The sequence below is a fragment of the Lasioglossum baleicum genome, chromosome 13 (assembly GCF_051020765.1).
Source record: "Lasioglossum baleicum chromosome 13, iyLasBale1, whole genome shotgun sequence".
NCBI classification, from domain to species: domain Eukaryota; kingdom Metazoa; phylum Arthropoda; class Insecta; order Hymenoptera; family Halictidae; genus Lasioglossum; species Lasioglossum baleicum.
Genome location: NC_134941.1, coordinates 11,938,112 through 11,957,468, shown reverse-complemented (window position 1 = coordinate 11,957,468; position 19,357 = coordinate 11,938,112). Strand labels below are relative to the sequence as shown.

At 47.7% G+C, this 19,357-nt stretch overlaps 2 protein-coding genes across 9 annotated transcripts in view; one reads left to right on the top strand and one right to left on the bottom strand.

Annotated features, from left to right (window-relative positions):
- LOC143215415 (ubiquitin carboxyl-terminal hydrolase 48) overlaps positions 1-18,291 on the bottom strand; it is an 82,510-nt gene extending 64,219 nt beyond the window's left edge. For 5 of the 8 annotated variants that reach the window (XR_013010379.1, XM_076437526.1, XM_076437528.1 and 2 more), the window contains exons 1-11: positions 17,557-17,745; positions 16,914-17,053; positions 16,624-16,827; positions 16,214-16,540; positions 15,797-16,033; positions 15,374-15,624; positions 14,638-15,116; positions 14,476-14,577; positions 13,999-14,402; positions 13,519-13,882; positions 13,208-13,392 (exon numbers count right to left, since the gene is read on the bottom strand). Coding sequence is in view for 4 of the 8 variants with exons in the window: in XM_076437526.1 (XP_076293641.1) it covers positions 13,208-13,392; positions 13,519-13,882; positions 13,999-14,402; positions 14,476-14,577; positions 14,638-15,116; positions 15,374-15,624; positions 15,797-16,033; positions 16,214-16,540; positions 16,624-16,827; positions 16,914-17,047 (2,687 nt within the window). In the remaining 4 variants the exon portion in view is untranslated. Of the gene's footprint in view, positions 1-13,207; positions 13,393-13,518; positions 13,883-13,998; positions 14,403-14,475; positions 14,578-14,637; positions 15,117-15,373; positions 15,625-15,796; positions 16,034-16,105; positions 16,541-16,623; positions 16,828-16,913; positions 17,054-17,556; positions 17,746-18,152 lie in introns of those variants that run through there. The other 3 variants (XR_013010380.1, XR_013010381.1, XR_013010382.1) reach the window with 3 other exon arrangements.
- Positions 17,883-18,916, top strand: Polz2 (DNA polymerase zeta subunit 2). Its single transcript, XM_076437531.1, has 3 exons — positions 17,883-18,092; positions 18,168-18,465; positions 18,529-18,916. Exons 1-3 carry the CDS (start codon positions 18,074-18,076, stop codon positions 18,833-18,835), a joined length of 624 nt encoding a protein of 207 aa, XP_076293646.1. The 5' UTR covers positions 17,883-18,073; the 3' UTR covers positions 18,836-18,916.
- The last annotated feature ends 441 nt before the right edge of the window (positions 18,917-19,357 follow it).

Below are 19,357 nucleotides of genomic sequence, written 5' to 3'. Positions count from 1 at the left end.
TCTGGGTCGTGGACCAGAAAGACGACGAGGAGGAACGCTTCCTTCGGGACATTCCGGGGGTGGAGATGTGTCGGGGGATTGGGGTTGTGCATCATTTTTCACATACCACGAGGGGGCGGATGGTTTTTGCCGTCTCCCTACCCGTCCGCCATCCAGATAATGCTCTTAAAGACAGATATCTCCCGCGGAACGAGCCAGGTACGCAGCTTCCAGAAATCTGCCTCGGTCGTTTCACCATTTTCAGCCCCGAATCAGAAAAGTATTCGCGTAGAACAGAAATGATTAGAAAACGTTCTAAAGACTCCGCCATGCGGAGGAAGAGTTCGAACGAGAGTTCGGAAGCCACGTGTAAAGCCCGGAAATCGACTCTGGCAAAAACGTGTCCACAGCAGAGGAGCTACGGCCACGGGGATGGAAAAGGAAGGCGATAAGCGTTCGGAAACCGCGAGAACGCCGTGGAAGAGCAAATATCCGCGGCGGAGGATTAAAAAAAAATGTCTCCCAGCCGGCTGGCCTCAGGCGGGTTTTCCAGAAGCGAATACGCGTATTAATTATGAGGCTTGTTCAAACACAGTCGAACGTAGGTGGTCCGCTGAGCGCGGGGCGGAGGAGAAAATTGGTCACCCTTATTACAGTTGGCTCGGGGACACGTTCTCTCTGTGTGTCTCTCCGTTTCACTATGTTTCGCTCTGTTTCTCTCCACCCCTGTTTCCTTGCATACGAATCCGCCTCTCTCTAATTTTTTTTTATTTCTCGTTCGAGGCTTTGTTTAACGTCTGTCGCGAAATTTTTCCGGTCCGCGGCGATTATTGCTCCCTGGAGAAGGAGGAAAACAGGAGTCGAGAACTCGTGTGCAGGGGATGGACTCTCTGTGACCGACGAGGAGGGTGGGAAACGGTCACTCGCGACGGCCGAGGAAATCGTTTGGAAATGCCTCGATTATTTCGAAACCACCCCCTCGAAGTATTCGAGCGTATAACCGTGGGACACGCATAATCGTCGAAAATCAAACGATAGAAAACTAGATTTTTCTGGAGAAGAAATCGAAGGAAGTTCGAGACGGGTTTTCCGTGCGAGCTCGGATGCTCGTCGGATGATTCACATACCGGCCGCGATGCGTCTTGGATCAGCTTGTAATCATTGCGGTTTATATGATCACTGCGGTCGAGATATCATTATTCGGTACCGGTGCTCAATATCCTGCTCTATGCACGACCGAACCTGGAGACAACGCGATCCACCGAGGAGACTTTAATCAAGAGCGAGTCGAGTGGAGTCGCGAGGCAGATCACGAAGAAAACGAGGAGCGCGGAGGGCTCGGTTCTTTGCTCTCGGCGAGCAACGACACAGAACGATTTCAATTTCACGCTGTCAGCCGTATTAGCTCTCTCGCCCTCTCCCCGTGCTCGCCGGTAAATCGCTTTTCCTTCGATGATAGCTTATTTTCCTCGTTGCAAAAAGGAACGCTGATCGCGAGGCTGCGCCGCGAACACTGGTAGCGAACGCAAATTATTTCCAGCGATTGTCGTTACCGCTGATCATTGTTCTACCAGCGAAAACAAACAGCGAAGCCCGTAACGATCCCTGCGGTATCGTTTCGAAAATATCTGCGGCGATCGAGTTAATTAGAATTCCTACGGGAAATGGTTTGAATAGAGAGAACAACCGGACGCTGAACAGAGAGAAAAAGATGATAGAAGGTTTGGACGTGTACAGATAAATTTCTTGGCGGTAGCCGGAGGAGCGAACGGCAATCTTTTCATTAGCGACGTCAAAAGTGACACGCGGCGAAGAAGAATCGCCTCGAAGGGGACAACAATACCATTCCTACCCCGAACATCCCTTTGAATGCGACCGATGGCTCGATATTAGCCCGAGCAAACCGCTTTCGACGAGGACGACACGATTATTCGAGCGAAACAGGGGTGAATCCTCTTCGTTTCACTCGCCAACACCCCGATAACCTTCCCCATCCCTTACGTTACGTATACCTCCCCTAGCTTTTCCCTCCCTCACCTCTGTTTCACGGACCAACCGTTTGCACCTAATGCTTCCAACCTACGAAACCAACGACTCGCAGGAAAGTAACCCTCCGAGACAATGCTTCCAGCCTTCCAAGTCCCGAATTCATGAAAGTACCATCTTTAATTCAAGCCGTAATCCGAAAATTAGGGACTTTTCCGTTAATTATCGACAGCATCGCAATATTGTCAATATCTACCGATACCGACGGCTCGCGTTTGGAGCCGACCGCAAAAATCGTGGGATCCGTATCGGCCGAGGCTGGTGGATCGGAAAGAGTCGGAGACAGAGAAAAATGGTGAACGACAGGGCATCGAAGGGGTATCGACGAAGCGTCATCTCCATCGCGAGTGGAGCACAGAGTGGCAGGGACGTTCAGCGACACTCGGGGACGCTATCGTGGCTCGGGCCGGCCGGCCTCGGCTAAAAGTAGTGCAAGAAAATAATAGAAGCGAGTATGATCGCGTCGGCTCGGATAACGAGCCGGATGATTTACAGTTTATCCTTACACCTCCATTTACGAACGGACCGGCAGAACTGTGATCGCTTTAAATTCGCTCTCGTTGATGCAACTGGTCGTCCGAGAACCGGGGGGCGGGGGAGGGAACGAAAGAGAGAGAGAGAGAGACCAGGGGTCTGTTTCTCATCATCCGTTGCCCCCCGTTCCACCCTCGAACCCCTCGACTCCCTCCGCCCTCGTTTCTCTTCTTGTTTTCTGAATGTCCCGCGGTACCGGGCGCAACATTGTTTTTCTCCCTCCTCGTCTCTCTCTCTCCCTCTCTTTTTCTCTCTCCGTCGTTCCCGCTCTCGGTCGATCCGCGGACGAGCTTTTTGGGATTCCTTTTTCGCCGGCCGGACACCGGTGGACCTTTTACCACGGACACGTACACTCTCCGGTGTGCCTCTCTCTTCTTCTCCTCCTGATCCTCATCCTCTCCACTCCTTCTCCAGCTACCGTAATGATCGCAACGCTCCGATGCGCCCGGCCTCCGTGAGTGCATCACCCGCAGGATGCATCTCCCGTGTACCACGGCCGTCCTTTTCTCGCGCATATCGCGGTGGCCGTCTCTCTCTCTCTCGATTGTTATGTTATAAATTATTATCGCGTTATTACCGCGCGGCGGTCTCGCCGCACGGAAGCCTTCTGCGGCTTCTTGCCAACCCACCGAGGACACGGGTGGCGTTCGAGTTTGTTTGAAGAATTGCTTCGAAAATCATTCGGGATACTCTCGGATCGATGAAGATTAAAAGAGGATTGTCGAAACAATTTGGACATTGTCTCAAGCTATTCCGTGGGAAAGAGGATACCGTGTAAGAACCGTGTTGACCAAGGATCGCTCGATCGTCGTATCTCCTCGATCCGAGAGAGCGTTTAGTCAAATACCGTCGCCGGGAGCGGTAAATCAGGGAAAACCTGGGGACAGTCGTGTTCCCTTCTTCCCGGTCCGGAAGACAAATGTCAGCGGGGAGTTGGGGGTGCGGGTGTGGTACGGTGGCGGGTTGGCTTGGCCTCTCTTCCACGCGTAGATGCATGGCCTCGCGGTCGGTAAATCAAGCCCGGTGATATTAAAAGGCCGCTTATACGCGAAAACACAAGATTTATTTCTGCTGAAAAGGAGAACCGGCAAGAAATCGCCCGTGCACCCAATCAATGGACAGCGAGCGAGCGAGAAAGATGGTCGACGAGGAGAAGCAGACAGAGGGAGAAGAGCCGAGCCAGACGAGTAGTCGGGGACAAGGCGAAACAGGGACCGATTCGAAATTAACGAAACGGAAAGAAAGAAGCCCCAGAGAGAGAGAGAGAGAGAGACACGGTCCTGAGGAGGAGAAGCTCGGGATAAATAGAAGGCGCGCGCGTTTATTCTACAAGTGAGATCGGTTTCTTGCGGCGGGAGCCAGGACTCGGAAGATCGAATTTGTAGATCCTCCTAAAAACCGTTAACAGGCAATCCTCGCGGTTCGCCACCAGTAAAAATCCATCCGAAATCTCGGCAAAAATCAACCCCGGCGCGGGTCGATGGAATTCGCGGTCCGCGCGATTCCTCTCGGCGATCTCCGGCGGACAGGGATCGATGGTATCGGGTCTCTCTTCGATTTCGAGAGAGTCGGGCACGCGGCTGGTTCTCTCCCGAGTTCTACTGGGTTCCAGGACCCGGAGAGGCTGCATACCGTGATCGCCGGAGAGCATCGTCCACGGATTCGGTTTTTACCGCGCGACCGATCTTCTTGTTTGCTCGAGGGGGCTGTGCTCCCTCGGTCGCGAAGATAGCCGCCCCGGACTAAATTTACGCCGCCGCGAGTAGCGCAGTTGACCGACGGACTGCGGCAGGATGTCGATTATCGACGGTTTTTGCGGGCCTCTCGAGGCCCCCTCCACTCGGGCCCCTCCTCTTTTTCAGCAACCGAACGCATAATTAGCTTTCGTTATTCTAGCGCGCATGGCTTCCGCCCGGCTGACAACGATTCCGCAAACGACTCCAGCGCGTCGCCTCTCTCGCCTTGATCCGCGCCCTCCTTTTCTCCTTCTCTTTCTCTGTCTCTGTCCTCTCGATACCGTTCCACCTGAGGAAATTGTGAAATCCTCCGCGCGTTTCCCTCGCCGCCGCGCCGCGCCGTGCGGTTTGCATTTTTTCCGGCCGGTTCATTGCGTCTGATTTGTTTTAGAGATTGCTCTCGATCCGCTTAATCGAGCCGGAATAACTCGTATTGTCCTCCCCGGTCGCCTTGAATCCCCTCGATCCCGGCAGAATCGGTTGCCACCGGAGATTGGTACCGATTTACGATCGCTCCGTGTCTCGGGCTCGCTCGAATGCTCCCAAAGATTTATCTAGTGTCACTCCGCGAAGGACTCGTACGTCGAAATCCGTCTTATCTGCCCGCGACCCTCGCATCTTCGAACGGCACCCTTAACAAGCGCCATTTTTATTTTGCGTGAAGATCCTCTAATAATATCGCTCCAGATCAATTGTCTTTCTCGAGGAGATAATGTGATCCCAACAAAAACATCCTGTAAACAGGAGCCAAGTTCCGACGACCGTAAAAAGTTGTGAGATGAAACAAAATACGGCCGAGTTCGTTAGCTTAGAAATACCTCTTGCAATACTGAAAAAAGCGTTTGTAAAAATTAGTTTAAAAGAACGCTGTTTAATTTTTAAAGAGTTACATGGAGGGCTAAATTATTCAAATTTGGCCGCTACCTAACGCCTTTTATGGCCATTGGTTTTAAAAGTAACGGAAAACTTTATAATGTTCACCCTGTATACTCATGGTGATGAAAACCTTTAATTATAAATATATTAAAAACTATTGCGTATCTGCGCCTATAATGGAGTATACATGTTAACAGAAGAACGAGATCTATAACTGTACAAAGTTTCAGTCAAATCTGAGACTCATCGACCTTGCACTCTCCTTGTAAGTTGTTTCGTGTAAAAGGAGGTAGTGCGAGAACTTGGCCGGTGCACTACCGTGCACCTAGATCGGTAGCATCATCAAGTTTCGCGGAAATCGGAGAGGAGGTAGCCGAAGAAGCTGTCGCAAGCGTCCCGGAAGAACGTGGAACGTCGCACGCGGATCCTAGTCGCGATTACCAAGCGATTCCGCAGGGAAGACGACAGATTGCCGATCACCTATGACAAAACACGTCCGAGGTATGCGACGTTGGCTTAATTATGACTTCAGCTTAACCCCGCCGTGGAATGATTTAATGCACGGGCATTCCGACGAAGTTCGCCTCGCGTTCATTGTTCGAAAAACCGATCCCCGCCCCGTGACCGGCGTCCGGTATTTACAAAGTTCGCTTGTAACGAGGCTTCGTTAACGGTACGGGAGGCAATAATCGCTGGAGTCGCAGCAAACCCGCATTCCACGAGTTATTGGCGAGCGGATCTCTCTCTCTCTCTTTCTCTTTGTTGGTCGTTCTCGTAGGATATTCCGTTTGCCGGAGAAAAAGAGGAAAGAATAAAAGAACGGTGCAAGATTTTCGACACGGTTCGAGGCCGACACTTGCGGAAAAGAGTCGGCGGCGCGCGGCCGCGGCCGCTCCAGTCACGTTTCGCGATCGTTGATCAATTAATCGCGGTCTCGCAAAAAAATTCAAATAGAGCGAACAGCCTTTCGCCGAGACCTCGAGCTAGAAGCGATTCGAGGCAGCGATCCGACCTTCGCGTCAATCGGCTCACCTTGGCGCGATCGATGAAACCAGCCGAGCTGAAAACTGGACTTCGATCGATCGAGATTTCGAACTTGAACGAATTTCGAAACTCCTCCCCGGCAATTCCAGAGAATTTGAACATTTGTACATTTCATTGAATAGCGACCGTCACGATTCAACTCGCGCTGGAAAGTTCGAAGAATTTAGAAAATTATGAGTTTCGATCTTCAGTTTGGGACACAGAAGAGCGAAGGGGAAGGCCGGGAAAATATCGATGCGGCCGTTTCTCGAAACGAGACTGCGGCGAGAGGCTGAGGGAACCGACGAATCGTTGCACCGCGTTGCACCGGTGTGCACCGCACCGGCTGCGCTACGTTTTTGCTCGATTTCTCAAAACCGATCGACCGTTCCCGATCAGGGAGCAACACGCGTACCTTGCACGCCAGGCGTGACCATCGGCTACCGCGATACACCACGAAAAACGCAGCCGCCCGCCATGCTCAGTCGCTCACGTCTATTTACATTGGACACCGTTGCGGGGAACGATCGACCCTGCTCGGACGTGCCTGCCATCGTCGACAATCGGATTCCTCCCTTGTCGAATACCAATCGGCAACAGCACGGTGGTCCCACAAAATTACTTCAAAATCCTGCTATCCTCAGAATCCTCCCTGTTAAACCCTCTTCACGATCACCCAAGAAGCATCACACAACTTATAAAAAGATACAGATATTTTCTAAATAATTCCATGAAGTCTATCGACCCGTGAAGGGGTTGGTTCGAGCACGGATCGAAGGAGAAGCGATCGAGAAGCCTGAAAATCGGAAAACAGCCGCTGGAGTGAGTCAACTTCCGTCGGAGACTGTTCTCATTAAAAGCGAGCACGCTGGAAACCTAACGAACCCCGGTCGGTCCGAGAAAGCTCGTCTGCTTGGTCCACGGTTTCGGTTCCGCTTTCCCCACCCCTTTCCGCAACTTCTGAAAGACCGGGGAGAGAACACGGAAAAAAGGAAGGAGCCGCGAAAGGGCGAGAGAAGCGAAGTAGACGGAGGAGGCGTTCGGCTCGCTTTGCCCGAGCACTGATGATAGTTTTTGCTCGGCAGAAGATTTTTTGCCGAGGCTCCCCGCAACCCCCTTGCGACCACCCCTCCGGGGGTGGATGATATATGACCGCCCCCGAGACACTGGCCACCCCCGCTGGGAGCTGCGCGAACGAGAGACGGAGACGGGACGAGGGAGATACATCCTGATTCCGGAAGAATTCGTTCGGTACGCGATTCGACCGGGCATTTGTGTCTCGAACGGCGCGCGGCGGATCGTTAGTGCGGAATTTCTGCAGGCGGGATGGGATTTGTCGATGGTAATGCGAGTTCGATTCGTTTGTGTCTCTGTTCCCCTGGAAAAACCCTTTTACCGAGAGAAACGAGCTTAACTGTTAGAGGGGCGGATATTTGCTGCAGCCGAGACGCAAATTAACCCCTTAAGTGATACGGGAATATCGAGAAAAAAAGAAATATGATTGAAATGTCCGAGCAGTCTCGTAACTTGGTCGAATCTTGAGAGTACTACGAAGAAAAATCAATACAGATTTAGGAATACGCGACGCAGGGGATGCGGACGGCGTAAATAACGCAAGAGGAGTCGACGGGAGGTGTAATTGCCCGAGTGAAACGTCCGAGCAGTATCGTAACTCTTTGCGAGTTTCGTTCGGAGGTATAGGAGACAAAGAACAGCCAGCGAAGCAAGAAAGACTGGCGCATTGAAAAATGTGAACGGGAAGATCGCGAAGCAGGCAAGATCAAGTGTTTCAATTAAACTGATCGAAGGAACGGCTGCGAATTCTGTATTCCCCGTCAGTTGGAACAGCTTCATAAACTCGAGGATGTCAATTACCGTGAGAGTGGTCGGGAAGCGACGCACCCCAGGGCCGATATCGAACGACAGACAGTTTATAGGAGGACGGAAGCGAATCTCCTACCGAAAACGTCGATATTTAATTCCCAAAACATATCCCGTAAGACAAACACCCCCGTGAACTCGCGAATCTTTCGAGAATTAGCAAAAATATCAAGTTTTCACGGGGTCGAAGGGTGAAGAGAAGGGGAACGAGAGGGAGGTGTCGAGTGTTTCCATAAGAGAAACAAGGGGATCGAGTCTCGACTCTGGGCTGGCTGCAGGGCCTGCTGCAATGAATCAACTTATTTAAGGGTAGTTGGATTTCGCGAGTCGATGCACGCCGACTACAACCACCCCTCGCAACCCCCTACATCCCCTAGGAGCTCCGACGCAGCACGCCTCGCAGAATGATTTATAGTTTTCCTTCCGTGGCCACCCAGCCACCTTGCCGCCCCCTGCCTCGCCCCACCCCTCGGCGAACACGGCACCCCTCTGCCAAATGTACGCAAAATAGTTGGAATTTGCTCGCAGCCAACCCCTCGCCAACTTAAATCCCGGTGCACGAAGATGGAGTGCCGCGGATATGAAGTAACGACTCCCTCTCTCTCTCTCTCTCCATCTCGATTAAGACGTTCGAGAATCGTCGATGATTGGATATTTAATAACAGGGCGAGAAGAATGGGCGGCCGACACTGTCGAATGATCGATGGACCCGCGCGAGGTGTTGTCGTTCAAAGAATTTTGCATTCCGGGGCGTTTCTCAATTTTTTTTTCCCCCGAGTGTTTCATATTCAAAGGAGTGCCGCGCGGTGGTCGAACTGGACCTTTGAACTTAAAAGGAACGAGTTCGCGCGTTACTGCCCACTGGCCAACCCCCAATCTCCCTTTATACAAGGTGCACAACCTCTAACGTCGCCCGACAAATCCGTCGCAATCGAAATTTTATGAAAAATATCGTAAAACGTTTCACGAGATACGTAAACTATAAAACCACAGGGAATCTATATAGTATCTGGCGAATTACGTTCGAGACTCGAGGAGAGACTGAAAAAGACGCGAGAACCGGAAGGAATCGTCGGCGAAGGTCCTCAAGGGTGGTTCTCTAAATAATTATTAATGACCCGGCCGAAAATGTGACTCCGATCGTGTTGACACTGCATTGTGAGCCGCAGACAATGCTCCGGTGGCTTTCTAAGCGTGTGCCACCGGCTTGATGGAGGACCAGAACGGCAACGTTCGGGGCCACGGGGCCGTAATTAATAACTTGGAATTGATTAAGGTGTCAGATAAGTCCATGGAGCCGGTGGCTCGTGGCTCTTTCTCCCTTTCGCCCGGGCCTCGGCTCTCTTTCTCCGTCGGCGAGACGCGTTACGATGTGATTAATAATTTCGAGATAACGCCAGTGCCGCCGCTACCGTCCTCGCCGCGTCCCTGCGACGCCGTTGTCCCTTCGAGAGGGACCGATCTGCGATTTGCGGCCCCACTTACGGCCTCATAAATGACTAATTATTCTACCACCGTCCTGGCAGCTCTCCGACGACCAGGACAACGCCAAAACCCCCAAAACCGCCATTCTAATATTCTAAATCTATAAAGGATATCTTCCTACGAGAGACAGCTTCCCGATGTTGAGCGGAAATGGAAATTTAAAGTTTAAGATCGCAGGTTTCATATGTTAAGAGGGATCCGTTCTGCTAAAATGGCCGCGAAACGGAGCACGACGGCCGCGGCCGAACAAACTGTTCCCGACGCATCGGGGGCAATAAAAAGACACGGGGGGTCTTCCCGATAGAAGTTGAGCGATCGTCTATGCAAATACGTAATCCTTTCGCGGATCCATCCAGGTGACGTTGACGGATTGGCGGAGGACTTTAGCTCGGAGGCGACCCGAACAGATTGCAATCCGCGGGACCATTTGTTTCCCCGAAGCTGCGAAGAGGTCTCCGGTTCTGGGGAGAACGACTTTCGATTAACGGGTCTTCGTTAATTGCTGATCGAGGGAATGGAGACCGGGTGACGGTCGTTTCAACGGGGACTAAAGACCGCGTCTTTACAAATTGAAGTCGAGCCTGGACGTTCGAATGAACCACGTCAGCTTCTAGGTTGCCCTGCCAGGATTATTCGAAAGAACGTTGCTTTAATAGCTAGGGATGGGATCAAATTCAATATGTATTCATGAATCCGAATCAAGTTCAATAACCAAGTTTCATTTCATGGGTTTCGATTACTACTTAAAAGCAATAATGTTCCAATGATTATATTTGAAAAGTATTCATTTTATACACGAGGATATCGAACCTCGGAATGAGTACTTACAAGTTTCGAAAAGATACTTATCTTATCTTTAGAAAAAGCCAATGTTTTGAATCGTGGATCCAATAATGCAGTTAACATATACAAATGATTGTTCTCGACATCGCCTAGATAATGTTCGATATAATATATCAGAGTTTTTGTCGCAAAGTACATTCCAAACTACAATCATCGGTAGAAGCATGTCAAATTCTGAGACCCCGTTTCCTCTCTCATCTCCACAGCGTGTTTACAAAAAGAAAGTAAAGAGACGCCGCGCCGGAACAGCCTTACGTTGCCACGGAGCGTGCAAGAATACGAAAATTCGTAACGATATTCATAAAAATGTCGAAAGTTTCGAAACTGTTCGACCAAGATTCGAGTATACTTGCAGGTATTATTTACGTTTACCACAGTACTTGTAAAGGATTCGAAACTGTCTGGCAAAGGTTCGAGTATACTTGTTCGAATTCCATCGATCAAGGTTCGAACCTGTTTGCGAGGTACTTGATCCCATCCCTACTAATAGCCTCCCGGTAGCTAAATCGTCAATCTACACCTTCCCGTGTGCCTCGTGAACGATCACGCACCCTGCAAATGCGTAAACGCGGTTGAACTAACGACGCGGGAAGACACCCAAGATCATTCTGCTTCCCATTCCCAGTAGCAAATTGAATTCTCCAAGTTCGGAACGGAAGATGATCGCGTCCGGGACCCGGAGGACTCGCGGCGAAGAAAAACGATCGGCGAAGATGTCGCAACGGTTGCCCGGCGCGAAATTAAGCCCGCCTCCGAAACACCGGTGTTAAATCTTTCTGACACCGTCGGAAAAAAGCCCCTAATGCCCGGGCGAGGGTATTACGGGAGCGCAGAAGCGGGCTGATTATACGCTTCCTCCTGTACGGTCAAGATTGACGGATTCAAATTTGCCGGGGCTTAAGTCCCGCGGGTTCCACGGTTTACGGACAGCCGGCTAAACTGGGATCAACCCTTTGCGCGGATTACGGCGTGTGTCATGTCACGCTTGATTTCGGTGCCGGCCAAAGGCTCGTGAAAACCCGAAATAAGTGGCCCGTTGTTCCATCCCCCAACGAACGAGGGGGCGAGCCTTATCGCCCCGGTATAAAAGGATGAAACGAGCGGTGATTAAATTTTAATTGGCCCCGACCGATTAACGAGGCCGACACTCCGCAGAATTAGGTGAACACGAGGTAAACGGTCCTGCGAGACGATCGTGACGAACCGGTTCGCGCAATCTTATTTTCTTCTTAACGCGAAACATTTCATAAAACGTTTTACGAAACTCGTACGGGATCTGGAAAATAGACACGGGGAATGCGATTTTGCGCGTCACCCATTCAACCCTGTCGCGTAAAAATCTAGAAGAATGCGAGGAACGTCCGCGAATCCCACCCCCGCGATTCCCGGAATTCGCCAGTTGAATGAGAACCGTTTCAAAAGAAGAATATTTTTCCAATGCCATTGTCTTCGCCCGTGCCTCTCGGTGATTAATTTTTCAGACACCCTTTCCCGCGTTCGTGGCGATTTATAGCGCGGAGAAAAATTGTTCTAAGATTCATTGATTCCGGGAAACGTACCGACTAAAATGCTGGAACCTTTATTTTACATGAAGATCCGCAGTTTAACAATGAATATCAATTACGTAGATACGAAAACGGTCCGCCATCCGAGGTTTAATCGAAAAGGTCTAATAATTTCCGCAGGATATCACCCTTGGACAATGGACCTCTGCTGGACGATCAAGATCAACGAACCAAGCGAATCAGTGAACGCAGAATAGTTTCTACGAAGATCTTGTAGGGCCTAGAATTTGGCGAGAGAGAGAGAGAGAGAGAGAAGAGGAGGGCAGAGCGGGGACAGCAGGGGCGCATTAACGAGCTTTTCCTAATTATGAGAAAAAACTGGACCGCGCGATTAAGGGCTGCGGTGGGCTCCCCCATCCTCGTGTGGATGCCGGGCCAGGAGCAGCACGGAAAACTAATTGAAACCGCCTAACGACCCGCCGGCAAATGATACATCAGCCTCGAGGAACACCATCCGCCGCCGTCTTAATACCGTTTCGCCTTATTCGGGGCTCGTCGCGGCCGCAATTTCGCCCCGTTGCCACCCCCGTCCGAGGACCGATTTTCCGCACGGTCCCCGGAACCGTTTTTCCCCACCCCTGTTTGCTTTGCTCGGACCCGAACCCGCGTCTTTCGTCGCCTAATTGCGCGCTCGAACGAAGATCGAGGACGTTTCCCGACCGGATGGAATGATTTATAGCCGTTTCTGGCTCGTTTCACGCGTTGTCTTTCGTCGCGGTTGTTTAAGCGCTCGGAAGAACGGATGCAGTGAAATTTTCTCGAGTCTCTCGATGCCTCCGAGGCGTTTCACCCCAACAAAGAGGGTGCATCGAGCCCTTGGCTCCATAGACCATTAAATTCGAGGCCTCCTATCGCTCGAAAAATTGAATCAGTCGAAAGATCCACCAACAACAGAGATATACAGAAAAGTCAATGGATTTTTCATTATTTTTTAGTAGTTATTTTATGTATTAACATTTTTAACCCGTAAAAACTAATGATCACTTAACATTAGCAATTTATTTCGTCAAGATGTGATTTAGCAAAAATAATGCTTTATTTAAATCATTTAAATTGTTTAACTGCTCAGAGAGCATTGTCGCGCCATCTAGCGTCAGCAATGGCGTACGGGTTCACACGATCGCAGAATGGCGGCAGCACTTGTCGATCCCGAATATAATAATTACAATGAAATAGCAGATCAAAAATACTGTGAACGCATTAAGATGCACCGTATAACGATTACTTGAAGAAACTCACCGGACGAAGGACCGCCAACTGTCCAGGAAGCCTTTCTCCACGATGTAGAACAACTTCTCGGGGTCCTCGCATCTTTGTATCTCGTTCTTATTCCGCCCGTGGTAAAGATCGTTCAGCTCATCCTTTTGCTGTTTCGCCTTGATCTTGTCGTCCTTCTTAGCCTTCTGTGCGTTTTCCATTTTCTCCTGTAACAGCGCAACGATTACATGTACATGCAGTTGCATACTTGAATTTTACGATTATAAAATCAACGCCATCGAATATCAATTCATTAATGCTGAAAATGGGAATATCGTGAATGGCGACAGTACCGCGCAAATAGAACAAGCCGGGGATGTATTCGAGTACTCCTTCGCCTCTGGAAAGAACTTCCGGAGGATGACCCAAGCTTCCTTCGGTACCACCTTCTTGGACGAAACGGGTGTCTTCAAGGACCCGTGCTCGCAGAGCAGATCCTCGTTGAAGTAAAGTATTGCCTCGTTCTCTTCGCTCTCCTCCACGTCTTTCGACCCCTCGCTCTCTTTACTGCTGCTTTTACTATCCTCCTCAGGCCCGTTCGATGACTGACCATCCTCGTTTCGAATCTCACGCTCCAAATCGTCTAGGAACTTCTCCATCGCTAATCTCCGCCACGACCTCCACGAATCGGCACCCACGGTATAACTCTCCTCGGTCCTACGATGAACAAAATAATTTTTCTCGTATTGCTATATTCCACGATTGACGAACAGGCCGCCAGTTTGTCGCCCCTGTTATACTTGATGAAGCTACTTCGAATTCCAACAACTTACGGCTCCTTGAAGGTCCGAATAAGCTCGCTGACCTCCTTGTAGTCGCGCTCCAGCGAGATCTTGAAACGTAGCAGCTTGTACCGCCGCCTCACGCAAACCTCGCACAGAGAATCTTGATCTAACCGCGGTCCACCGCGGTACTTGTCGAAGATTAATGTCGCAGCTGTCAGAGGTAGACACTTAGCGCGATTCACTTTCAGTGGATCGAGCCGAAAGTGTGGACACAACAACATGGAGTTGTCTATCGGTGGTACACCTTCGGTAAACGCGTGGCCGTTTAGCCATTTCGATAACCAGTCGCTCGGGACCCACTCATACTTGTCCCAAGAGACTGTGTTGGCAATAATGTTGTAGATGTCTATCACGAGCTGTCTCTTCAAGTTCTGGTCTTCGATTTCCTTTTGCTGGAATAAGATACGAGTGATCGTCAGAAGGATTTTGGAAAGTGAATAAATCACATAATTCGCCGGTACATACTTTTTCTTGTTGGATAGCCAACAAACTTAATTCGTGCTTCACGTTTTCCTGCCTCACTAACTCGCGTAACGTGCAACTGACTTCCCAGCTCTCAAACTCCATCTGCAACCAATCAGCCCTGTATAATACTTTCAATGTAAAGTTAAAACAACGCTGTCTTACCTCTTCGTAAATGTCTCTCTCTCCGCAGCTCATGGCTCTGTGCGCAGCACCGTTTAGCCTTTTATAGTCGACTTTTGTACTGCTCTTAACTTCGCAATGATTCTCCTTGTTGTCGGGTTCGTAATGTTTCCCATTAGATGTGGATTCTACAATCTCCGAAGGGGACAATTCATTCTCGGGCTCAGTCTTCTTATCTATATCCAGCTTTAGCATTTTGCTTGGAATGCCGGAATCCAGGAGAATAGAATCTGGCCCGTTCTTGCGCTTCCCTTCGTCCGACGAGTCTGCTTTCTCTTTATCGTTATGAGTCTCCGTGTTATGACTATTTGTTTCAGCTTCTACTTTCCTCGATTTGCTCTTCTTCCCGTTGTTCATTCGCCCGTCCATAGCCACCTTTTTGTAGACCAACATGTACGCCGTGTTGGACGACAGGTAACCCTTTGGGACGCGACCGCGTTTTACAACTTTCGTTGTAGTCTCTGAAATCGATGAAAATCGTCGACTGAGCACCAGAGACCTTTCGTCAAGACAACAATCTATAAGAGCCCGTTCATACACATCTGAACGGGATCTTAAAACCCATACTAGAGGCGTGCGAGAACGCGAAAATGTCGGGTCCGAGTGAGTCGAGAATTTTATTCGGGATTGAGATTATTCTCGAATGTATCGAGAATCCGACTCGCCTCCTCCCGATGCCCGCATCGACCTCGTGTTCACGCATCCCTCTAATGCTTACCAGTCACGCTGTCCTCGATCCGTTTGTTCTGCATTTTCTCTACTTTGTCATCGCTAAACTGGTACCACTCTCCGTTCGAATTACATATATTGGCAATGTAGTGGCCCGAGTGCGCGGACGGCCCTTTGTGGCTTAGAACGGCGACAAGGCCGTACACTTGTGTTTGCGGTGGACACCTGACATACTCGGACATGTCGAGGATCTCCGGGAACTGTATAAAAGAGTTCAGCTTTCTTTTCTGACCGGCATCTCTATCGAACGGACCAACGTGTAAAATTAATGTAACGAGTATTAGGATACGAGTACATCTAAGCTACGATACTAACAAAGAGAGGAAACGTTCACATTGAAGCATTCGTATCGCAGCTCCAATGTACTTGTACCCTTAGGAAGTTTAAGACATATCGAGGCGTAGATAAATACCTGTGAAAGACGAAACGCATCAATTGTATGTTCAAGGTTTCAGGCAGGGATTCCAAGCGTATAAATCGGCGCGCGTCCTTTTTATCGTTGCAGGTAACGCAATGATACTGATTCGCTCCGGTTAGGTGTTCCACCGACAAGTATTTCTCTATCGCCTCCTTGATGGTAGCCGCGAGCTGCAAGTCCAGTTCGTAGAAGGTGGTCGAGGTCGGGTATTCGGTGCCGCACTTGGAGCAGCTGCATCAGACATAAAGCCTCGGTTATTTAGGAGGTATTAGCTTCCATATCGGTCAGATCAGTTGATCGCACCAGTCACCGTAGCGAGCAACGTGTCCTACCATGTTCTCATCGTCAAGATCATCAGCATCATCATCGTTTAGGACAATTCTCATTTGTTTTCCACTTCAGAAAACCCACCAATTGATATAGCTGTATTTCCCTTGTGTCAGCCTCTGCAACATCTGCCTCAGTGCCGCGTATTGTTGCAGTTTCCCTTCGATATGGCACAGCAGTAGCTTCGAGAACTCCTGCGCATCCTGCTGAGTTCTAGTGTCCAGAGACAACGCGACCGCAAGATTCATTGGGTCCAGTAGACGCCGGTTTCCGAATTGCATCATAGCAAATATGTATTGCAACTGGCCGACCGCTGTCACCGGATGAAATGGTAGTCCCGCCATCTCGGCTTGACACACCGCCTCCTTTTCCTCCGGATCCTCTGTGATGTTCCACTTGTATATTATCCTCCTGCGAAAAATATACAATTTTCATTTTGTTGTTTTCACCAACGTTCTTACCAGCAGAGCGAATTTTGAAGAAAGTATAGATACCTCATGTCTTCGTTGTGAAACCACATTTGAATTAAACTGTTTACATAGCAAGTAGCACCCAGATTCTTTAAGCCCACGTACTCTGTGGGGTCGCGTAATTCGGATAAAGAACTTTCTAAGGATGCTACTTCTACCAGTTGAGACTTCATATACTTTTCTTCGCCTATGCCTGTTAGACATTGCGGATTATTTGTGCAGTTACGCCTGGAAAAAGAGAAACACAATTATACGGACCGTTTAAAAAACAGAATGGAGCTAACGAAATATCTTTCAGGAATTGTACAACTTACTTGCAATTTTTACAAGCTTTCAAACCTATCCTGTAGGCAGACTCTAGATGCACTTTCTCTATTTCTTCGGGTAAAACACCTTCCACCCAAGCCCATGCAAGTTTATCTAAATCAATCTTCTTGCTTGGCGGCATTCTTCTCTGAAATACAATAATTGCATTAGTTAGTTGGTTTTATAAAATAATGAAAAAATTCCTTGTATTTAGAAATTATTAATTTTTAAATAACTTCTCGATCGTTTTTATTCACGGAACTACTGTAACTTATGTGCTCTAACTTCATAACGAAAGATCAAATATTATTTTGATTCGATAAAAACCGTAATAAAGTATCGAATTTTCGATCGAAATTGAATTTTTGTGAATTAATCTACCAATTATCACACTTTGCGTAAATATTTGCAGCTCAGTGGTGTAACGGTGCAACGTGAAAATGCACGCGTTTCATTTCGCGCCATGAGAGAATCACGATTCCGTTGGTAAAATAAAAACGTAACGAAAGTGGCACTCGATACAACTGATTCCAATAGATTTCTACGTTCGAGGATAACAATAAAAAAGAAATGACGGACAGCACAGTTAATCGGTAAGAAATTGAAAATATACGAACGATCAAACACGCCTAAATATCGTAAGATGCATACCTGCACGAAGGTAGAATTCGTTGCTGATGTTCGAGGTTATGAGAAACGCCGCTTTTATTTTTACAACATTATATTCTTCCCCTACAACATTATCTGATTGTAAGGGAACACTTATCACGCTCGTCAAGCCAATTATCACTATTATCTATCAATATTTTTTGTTCACAGGTAAAAAAAAGTCACATAAAAACACTCTAACCGTCCGATGTACACTGACCGCCATATGCAATTGGTTTTGCTCGATGCGCGCGTCGAGTTTTAATCTCTAAATAATACAATATACGAAAAACTCATATAAAATCATATTTTACCCGTTCGTCTCTAGCTCACTATTTCGATAATGCATTTTATTTTAATATTTTTATTAGCTTCTATCTCGATATTCAACATTCTCACATGAAAATAGGTTTTTTTAAAATTATTTTTTATTATTTTCATATAAATTTTTATAAACATACATTTTCATAAACTTCCGCGAAGTAGTGATTATTTAAGTGGTAAAATAACAGAGCTCGATATGTCTCAAGATAAGATAGGTAAATATAGAGCTTGGACTGTTGGAATTAATAAATTTAATAATAAATAGAATTACTGACTGAAACTATTCGTAGTCGGTGTAGATATCTTGCTGGAATTTCTCGAGGTGGCGTTCAATCACATATTGTACTTCAGAAATTTATATCCTAAGGAAATCTTCAGAAGAAAGAATATCTACAGTACAGTGGTATATGTTTCTGAACATCCTGAGCTGAACGAGTACCTGAAACACGTTCTAAATGCTATTAGGGAGCTAATCAAAGAAGACGAGAACAGTGTGAAGGCGGTAAATCTTGTTATTTACAGCGTAGACAACCGACCAGTTGAGAAATTCACTTTTGATATTGTTAAACTACAAGCCAAAAACACAGAGTACGTATACTAGATAATAAATTGATAGTTATGGCTTACTAAACGTTTTGTTCATTGTTCCAGGAAGGATCCATACTATTTAAAAACAGAGGAGGCACTCAGAACAATTTGTTTAAAATTGTCCATGTGTGAATCTTATCTGAAACCATTGCCAGAGGACTCAACTTTTTCTATCGAGATTCAAACTTATGAAGCAGCTCATGTTGGTCTTAGCGAAAACCCAAACTGCGAAGATTTCCCATGGATCATCAATGAAGAAGTATCTGAAATGCCCGATACAAATTTATTACCACTGAAAACTATTAAAACAGACTGTATGAATTTGCAAATGTATGTAATCGAATGTGAACAGAATAAGAGAACGAACTAATTGTACATTTATAAATAAATCAATTTTAGATTAAACGATAAAATAAAAACCCTAGTGGAAAGCATTTTCATATTTTTATACCTTTCTTAGCAAGCAGTTGCAAGAGTTCAGTATAAGATCTTTCAGCTTCAACGTTTCTTGCTACATAGTTCAAAGTTGTTCAGTGTTCCGTGATTTTTAAAATAGAACCACACATAACGTATAAGAGTAGACTAATCACCCAATTATATTTTTTTGTCTCTCGTGTGCGGGGCTCTAAAGCCTCCTTACCATTTCTGTATCACATCCTAACGTATCGGTCGAAACTAATATTGTGGAACTCTTATATAGCATAGACTATACATATATATCTATATTTATAATATATAATACATTGTATATTGTATGTAAATAAACTTGTATATACTTGGGCTCAAGCATACCTCGCTTTTATATCGCTATCCATCATTTTGAATTATCTTTGTGACGTGACTTGTGGGCACGAGATACTCAGTTATCTTGGAACACTGCGTCCTATGCATA